This window comes from Staurois parvus, unplaced genomic scaffold (genome assembly GCF_062004578.1).
Source record: "Staurois parvus isolate SC_StPar_1 unplaced genomic scaffold, SC_StPar_1.0 ptg001008l, whole genome shotgun sequence".
Lineage (NCBI taxonomy): Eukaryota > Metazoa > Chordata > Amphibia > Anura > Ranidae > Staurois > Staurois parvus.
Genome location: NW_028318804.1, coordinates 275,389 through 284,395, shown reverse-complemented (window position 1 = coordinate 284,395; position 9,007 = coordinate 275,389). Strand labels below are relative to the sequence as shown.

At 44.0% G+C, this 9,007-nt stretch overlaps 1 protein-coding gene across 1 annotated transcript in view; it reads right to left on the bottom strand.

The window, feature by feature from the left end:
* Nucleotides 1-665: 665 nt before the first annotated feature.
* PPP1R27 (protein phosphatase 1 regulatory subunit 27) overlaps nucleotides 666-9,007 on the bottom strand; it is a 48,856-nt gene continuing 40,514 nt past the window's right edge. Inside the window, exon 3 of the mRNA XM_089657511.1 lies at nucleotides 666-5,032. Within this exon, the coding sequence (XP_089513637.1) occupies nucleotides 4,909-5,032 (124 nt within the window). The 3' untranslated portion in view covers nucleotides 666-4,908. The remainder of the gene's footprint in view (nucleotides 5,033-9,007) is intronic.

The window sequence follows — 9,007 nt, the reverse complement described above, 5'->3', positions numbered from 1 at the left end:
GGGGCGCACTGTAATGTAAGAGAGGGTGGGCCAGCTACACCACCAGCTTCTTCCCAGCAGCAGCACAAGGTAAGGGGACGCACTGTACTGTAAGGGAGGGTGGACCAGCTACACCTCCAGCTTCTTCCCAGCAGCAGCACAAGGTAAGGGGGTGCACTGTAATGTAAGGGAAGGTGGGGATTCTTGACTTCTGATGGTGGGGGGCTCTTGATATCTGAAGGGGGGGTGTGGAGTGCTCTGGACATCTAGTCTTACAGATACAACCACAGCCATAATGCTGATGTGGCCCATGATGCAGTTGAGTTTGACACCCGTGCTCTAATCTATTAAAGTAGGCACTATTAAAGTCCATCTCTGGGCTGTACCTATAATTGACCCCCATGGCACTATTTTTTCCTTTGTTTCTTTCTAAACCTACCTCTTTCAGGTGCCTTCAGGCCAACCATGTGCCAAGCAGGTTCTTCCTCCACCCCTTCTCCAGCGCTGGGTGGTCAGCAATGAAGCAGACGTGACATCAATGCTGCTCTCTGCACTGTTACACTGTAAGTACACAGTGCCTTGGTGACTGCACTCACAGTATGTCCTCAGTGGATCAAATCAGATGCTTCATGGACTGTCTCTCAGTTTTTGGGCACCCCTTGAACACAAAAGAAGCTTTTGACAAATTTAAAGGTAGTAGCAAACACCTAGTATTACCTGTTTTGCTGGGATCGTGTCAGTTTAATCGTTTTGGGGATGCCACAGGTTTACATTTGTACAACTTTTTTTGTTTAACATTGTCACGGCAAAAAACATAAGAAAACAAACAGTAGGAAACAATGTCTATGATTTGTAGCAACAAAATGTATTAAAGAATAATTCCAGGCATTGGCATGTTATATATAGTTACACTGGTCCAGATTGAATCAATAGAACTATATATATGACATATCAATTCAATCCGCCTGGAAGCTGAAAATCACTGAAATAGATAGACACCGTTACTCCAGTGATCTCCGCTTGCTTCCTGCACCAAGTGGTCACTCTCTTTCATTGTGAACACTGCTGGTGAGCCGCTCAGCACAGACAATTTTGCATTTTCTGAATGGATGCTAAGCATTCTCTAATCTATGTAGAGAGGCGGGGCGATGATGTATGCTCCCCTCCTCATCCAATCAGAAAATGCTTTGCATCCATTCAGAGGATGCAAAGCATTCTCTGAATTGCACCCATGTGGAGCTGCCAACCTTCTATATTCACAATGCATTAGGCCAACTGCTCAGCAAGGGACCCAGAATCAAGTGGAGATCACTGGAACAGTGGTGTCCTCTTCCAGGGACATTGGCCAAGTATTTCATATACATGCAGGGGCTGGACAAAAATATGAAAACACTACATGATTTGCAGGCGTGAAAGTGACAACATGTATAGCATTGAAAGTGATGTAACATTCTTTTGCTTCCGCTGTGTGATGAGACACCTAGCTAACAGGTGGGAAGCCTCACTTTCATCATTCACTGCGTGTGCTGCTAGTAATACAGAGTCATGTCAGAGCTTACTGAGCTTCAAAGAGGGCAAATTCTTGGTGCCGCATAGCTGGTGCCTCTGTGACTGTAGTTGCCAATTTATTTGCCGTGTTGCAAGGTACAGGATCAAAGATTATGAGGGCATATACAGATTCTGGGAAAACTTTGTCTGATATGCATAAGTGCGGTCAACATGGTCAATTGACCGAAAGAGAGAGAAGGAAGAAGGACATTGTGCAGAATTGTGACCCAGGATAAGAAAACAAGTGCTGCAAAAGTGTAACTGCAGAGCTCAATCTCAGTCTTCCAAAGCCTGTGTCCACAAAAACTGCGGAGGAAACCCCATAACAAAAATATTCACAGACAAGCTGCAATTGCCAAACCACTAGTGACCGATATTAATGCTCGGAAGAGGAGAGAGTGGTGCAACACCCATAAATCATAGATTATCGAACAATGGAAGACTGTAATATGGTCCCAACCACCGGACGTGTTTATTTGTGAGGAACGTCATCCCAAGTTTACAACCAGGACTATTTTGTGCCAATTGAAAAGCAAGGTGGTGGCACAATCATGGTTTGGGCAGCCATATCTTGGTATTCTACAGGCCCCATCATCACCTTGAAAGGTAGAGTCACTGCCAGCAACTATGTACAAATTTTGGCCAACCACCTGAACCCCATGATGCAGACATTGTTTCCCGAAGACAGCGGCATTTGTCAAGATGATAATGCTCCGACTCACACAGCTGGTGTTTCCAAATTATGACGAGCAAGCAGACGAAGTCTCCCACCTTTCCCGGGTGCCACAGTTGCCGGATCTCAATATCACTGTGTCAATTTTGGAGAATGAGGTTCAGGTTCATTTTCTGCCTCCGCAATCTCTGCAAAACCTGGAACAATTTTTGCATGAAGAGTGTATCAGATCCCATTTTCCATCATCCAAGACTTATATTTGTCAATTCCCAGGAGAATTCAGGCCGTCTTGGAAGCCAAAGGTTCAAAGTCCAACACCATATTAATAAAATAGATAACAATTATAGATAATGATTATTTCAAGCAGCTAGCATTAAGGATGAACCCTTATATCCTCAAATGTGACAAAATAAATAAATAATTCAGCACTTAATTTTTGAAAGTGACAAATGCATATAAGGTGAAGCACAAAATTATTGAGTGCTAAAGTGACCACAACACATATAGTGTATCGTCAAATGTTGATGAGATTATTAGTGACTGGAATTTCCAATAGTGATAGTGGTGAATAATTTCAAACAAATAATTGCAGTGATACATTTGTAAATATTGATGAATAAATCTGAATAAATATAAAGATGAATAAATATAAGTCCAAAGCAGGGGCGGACTGACCATTTGGAAACTCGGGCACTGCCCGAGGGCCCGGGGTCCGTAGGGGGCCCCATGAGATGCCCCTGGTACCTTTTTCATAGGCTTTTTTGAGTTTGGGCAAGGACACAGGGGCCCCATGATCCCCTATTGCCCGGGGGGCCCCATGAGTTGTCAGTCCACCCCTGGTCCAAAGTGTTCCGTTAAATCTCCGTGCTTGTGACTCCATGATAAGGGTTTGTAGTATGATTGCACTCACCAGAAGTGCAATGATATTGCGCATGTAATCATATCCAATTTATCCCCGGCGAACATCTGGGCTCAGGAAAGGAACTCCGCTGGCACACTGACAGCATACAGGGAATAACTCCAGACCTCACTCACTGGACCCTCACAGCACACAGGAACAGCTCCGCTAGTACCTCTCCACCAAGGATAAAGGGTGCCAAAAAGGATATGCTCCACCTTGAAATGAAATGGCTCGCAAATACAAACCACAAACGGGAGTACTGATAGTGTAGTATTTTTATTTAAGAGAAGAAACATCCACGTGGGTACATCAGTATTGGTAGCACACTTACAAAGATGGCCGCCGGCCTTCCATGTGGCCTCGGCGCCGTGACGTCGGAGCGGCAAGGCTCCTCCCTTAGGAGTGCAATCATACTACAAACCCTTATCATGGAGTCACATGCACGGAGATTTAACGGAACACTTTTATTTATATTTATATAAATTTATTATATATTTTAATTTATATCTATTTTTATTTATATATTTATTTTTTTATTTATATTATATTTATATTTATTCATCTTTATATTTATTCAGATTTATTCATCAATATTTACAAGTGTATCACTGCAATTATTTGTTTGAAATTATTCACTACTGTCACTATTGAAATTCCAGTCACTAACAGGACTGATAACTCATGGGGCCCCCGGGCAATAGGGGATCATGGGGCCCCTGTGTCCTTGTCCAAACTGAAAAAAGCCTATGAAAAAGGTACCAGGGGCATTTCATGAGGCCCCCTACTGACCCGGGCCCTCGGGCAGTGTCCGAGTTTCCAAATGGTCAGTTCTCCCCTGGTCACTAATTACCTCGTCAACATTTGACGATACACTCTATGTGTTGTGGTCACTTTAGCGCTCAATAATTTTGCGCTTCACCTTATATGCATTTGTCACTTTCAAAAATTAAGCGCTCCAACACCATATTAGGTAACATTTTTTTTTCTTTTTCTTGGTGTGTCTGTAATTTTGTCTAACCCCTGTAGTTACTTTGATTCAAGCTGGACCAATATAACTATGTATAACATGCCAATGCCTAGAATTATTCTTTAAAACCAAGTAAGCTCATTGAAACTTGTCAGTCTAGTGCGTAGTAACTGCACAAAGTTGTCACCATCAAAAGATAAAATAAGTGCCACATAGGCACATAAACCACCATTTTAGTCAGCATTTATATTTCAATTCTGCAGGGTTTTTTTGGTTTTTATAATTTTTTTTTCATTATGCATGTATTTTATCTAACAAAAGCTGTTCTGTAAATGTACAGTTATAAAATAATACACTGCTTAGTTACACCCACAATTTTGTATAAAGATATGTACATTCGGAAAAAAAAAACCTTAGTAGACAAAACTACATTGCCTCATTTACAGGGAAATCAGTTAACACTTTTCCCTTCTTTGGTAACTTATTGTCCTCTTTCAGACAGGGCTTCTTGACTGCACAGTCACAAACCAGTTATACCAATGAGTGGGTCACTGGCGGGGTCACCCCCGGCTGCCATAATGAATCCACACATGCTTTTATTTACTTAAAGACTTTTGAAGACTTATGATACACACACTCTTGCTGCTGGGTCACCTTCCCCATCCTAGGTGGCACGTTTGTGGTTGTAGCAGACGTGTCTGCTGGGGAGTGAGTTGGGTTAAGTGGGCAAGAGCTCTGGAAGAAACCGCTGCAGTCTGTGTGCTCACCAGCTCCCACCAGGGGGCAGCACGATTCAAAAATGCACCCCTGCTGGGGTTGGCAGTCAGCTGTAAGGGTTCATCAGTCGCCCTCCTTCGTCGAGAAGATCTGCACTAACTCCTCACAGTCAGAGTCTATGAGCTCGGATGGCGTCTCCCCTTCACTGTTCACAACATCTTTTTGCGCTCCAAGGGACAGAAGATACCTGGGAGGGGAGAAAAATAATGGATTAGCGCAGTGTGGAAGAAAATATAGGGGAAGGACCCAGGGGCGGAATGACAACTCATGGGGCCCCCGGGCAATAGGGGATCATGGCCCCTGTGTCCTTGCCCAAACTCAAAAAAGCCTATGAAAAAGGTACCAGGGGCATCTCATGGGGCCCCCTACTGACCCTGGGCCCTCGGGCAATGCCCGAGTTTCCAAATGGTCAGTCCGCCCCTGGATGGACCAATCCCAGGAGCCAGATGGCCTATGTACTTCAAATTTTCAAATAGTTGCTTACGTTTATGATCATGCTCTGTTGTGAGTGGATGTATATTTTCCCTAGGGAGTCTATAATTTAACAAAAAGAAAACTAGATACAATATGTTGCCAAACGTATTGCCCTACCCCCTCTAAATCATTGGATTCAGGTGTTCCAATCACCTCCATGGCCACAGGTGTATAAAATCATCCCCTAGGCATGCAGACTGCTTCTACAAACATTTGTGAAAGAATGGGTCGCTCTCAGGAGCTCAATGACTCAAAGCGTGGTCCCGCACGGGGGCGGACTGAAAACTCATGGGACCCGGGCAATAGGGGATCATGGGGCCCCTGTGTCCACACCCACACTCAAACCATACCCAAAAATTCCTATGAAAGGTACCAGGGGCATCTCATGGGGCCACCTACTGACCCTGGGCCCTCGGGCAATGCCCGAGTTTCCAAATGGTCAGTCCGCCCCTGGATGGACCAATCCCAGGAGCCAGATGGCCTATGTACTTCAAATTTTCAAATAGTTGCTTACGTTTATGATCATGCTCTGTTGTGAGTGGATGTATATTTTCCCTAGGGAGTCTATAATTTAACAAAAAGAAAACTAGATACAATATGTTGCCAAACGTATTGCCCTACCCCCTCTAAATCATTGGATTCAGGTGTTCCAATCACCTCCATGGCCACAGGTGTATAAAATCATCCCCTAGGCATGCAGACTGCTTCTACAAACATTTGTGAAAGAATGGGTCGCTCTCAGGAGCTCAATGACTCAAAGCGTGGTCCCGCACGGGGGCGGACTGAAAACTCATGGGACCCGGGCAATAGGGGATCATGGGGCCCCTGTGTCCACGCCCACACTCAAACCATACCCAAAAATTCCTATGAAAGGTACCAGGGGCATCTCATGGGGCCACCTACTGACCCCGGGCCCTCGGGCAGTGCCTGAGTTTCCAAATGGTCAGTCCGCCCCTGGTCCCGTGATAGGTTGCCACCTGTGCAATAAGTCCATCCGTGACATTTCCTGGCTACTAAATATTCCACGCTCAACTATTAGTGGGATTATAACAAAGTGGAAGCAACTGGGAACAACAGCAACTCAGCCACCAAGTGGTAGGCCACGTCACATGACAGAGCGAGGTCAGCGCATGCTGAAGCGCACAGTGTGCAGGAGTCTCCAGGGCTTCTTGCCCGATATCAGTGCCTGACCTCACAAATGTGCTTCTGGAAGAATGGTCCAACCTTCCCATAGACACCCTCCTAAACCTTGTGGACGGCCTTCCCAGAAGAGTTGAAGCTGTTATAGCTGCAAAGGGCGGGGCCAACACAATATTGAACCCTACGGACTAAGGCCGGCCATACATGGGTCAAAATTCAACCAATTTTTTGTCCGAAAAGCGGACCTAAGAATAATCGTCCGATTTTTGCTCTGTCAGTGGGTCACTGGCACCGGCCGATTTTTATGGTTCCTCCCCTTTTCGGTGATCGGGCATGTTTGAAAATTCGTGAAAAACGACTGAAGCAATGATGGTCAAATCGTACGATCGTTTTTACAAAAAGAATATGCGCATGAGCCATGACCTGGAAGAAACAGAAGTTTCGCCTGTTAAATGCGGTGAACTTTATGACTTGGTAGGCCGATTTTTGAAATCATTGATGGCCCCATTGGATTATCGAGGGAACAAAGTTTTTGTTTTTTCGGACAAAAAATTGTTTGGAATTCGAACCATGTATGACCGGCATTAGACTGGGATGCCATTAAAGTTCATGTGCGTGTAAAGGCAGGCGGCCCAATACTTTTGGCAATATAGTGTGTGTCTGTGTATATATATATATATATATATATATATACTGTATATAGACAGAGAGAGAGACCAAAGAACAAAAATGAAAAACTGCAGCTTACCAGCCTTTAGATTTAGTGGCGGCATTAGTTTTCTTTTTTATAGGCTTTATTCCCTTTATTTTCAATGGGTGATCCTGCCAGAAACACCCTTCCAATCCTAGGATGGCAACACTTACTCACTGTACTGTGGAGAAGCAGCATTGTCACCCAAGGACATATCTACAATAACCTCCCCCTCTCCTCTTCTGAAGGGGTTCTGTAGTCCTTAGAGATAGCTAAACAATAAAAAAGAGTACAGCAAAGGCAGAGAGCGCAGGACGCTATCAGCTCACTAGATTTCTGGCAGGATCATTTTTTTGCATTTGTTAACAAAACAATTTCAATTGCATTTTGACAACACCAAACAGGACAAAAAAAACAAGAAGTTCATTCTTATGGTTTACATACACTTTAATTTTATCCTGCTCCTGGCCAGACATTGGGGGGAATGTACTTTCAGCCAGTGCAGAATAAATGGACCTCGTTCATTAAAGTGACACCTAATCCTTATTCTCCAGAACAGGGGCGGACTGACCATTTGGAAACTCGGGCACTGCCCGAGGGCCCGGGGTCAGTAGGGGGCCCCATGAGATGCCCCTGGTACCTTTTTCATAGGCTTTTTTGAGTTTGGGCAAGGACACAGGGGCCCCATGATCCCCTATTGCCCGGGGGCCCCATGAGTTGTCAGTCCGCCCCTGCTCCAGAATAATCCATGCACATCCAATATTTAATGGCACTGTAATCTATTTTTCATTACATTGTTGATTTCTGTATTTTACAGCCTCCTAGTAATATCTGTGAGCTCTTGAATCTCTCCTTTTCCCTTTCACTTGCATTTGTTTGGAACAAGCAGTGCACATTATTTGCGGTCATGTTCACTACCCTATACCTTCTACAAATCCCAGTCCATAGGCCATCTCGGGAGTGAGCAAAAGAGGGTGGCTATCTTCCTACACACAGTGAGACAATGGAGAACGAACATAGCCACCCTCTCAGCGCAGCAAAAGATTTGGAGAGAGGCTGAGAGCAATTGAAGGGACTTTTTACATTAAAAGTACATACAATTTAAAAAAAAAAAGAGTTTATTGTCACTTTACTCGTGACTTATATTGTACATCTTAGACTGGAATCACACCTTGGCCTAGTGGGAACTCACATTCCCACGGTTAACCGCGTTTATAAGCGTTTTTTAACTGTTCCATATCCAGATGCTCTCCAGAGCCTTTTTTCATCATCAGAAATGCATGCAAAGCGTTTTCCATGTGTTTAAATGGACCCGGTACACCAGCGCACTCAGTTGCAGGTTTCATGTGAAGGAATAAATGGTAGAACGCGCCGCATTATGCTCATGATGGGATCCATAGTGAATACAACCAGAAAAGACAGGTCATCTCAACACATACTGCTCTCTCTGCTTCTGCTCTCTCTATTTCTCTAAAAATGTCTGAAATAGTTAATTATTTAATATTTTTTAGTGCATTCTGGGCATTTTGGAAGGTCTCCTGAGGTTATTGTTTAAAAACACTTCTGAATGCAAATGCTTCTAAACGCGCATAAACGCGGTATGCAAACTGACGTTTTTTAACCTGCGTTTTCCAGCAGTCAGTTTCCATTGTTCAGAAGAGTTTTACAAACGCCCCGTGTACATAAGCCCTTAGTAAATGCTAATTGCCTGGCCATCATGTTGTAAGCTCCCAGGATCAGGGCCCACCTAACCATCTTGTATTGAACTGTATTGTTGCTGTATTTTCTCGCGTTATATTGTAAAGCGCTGAGCAAACTGTTGGCGTCATATAAATCCTGTATAATAATAATATATAA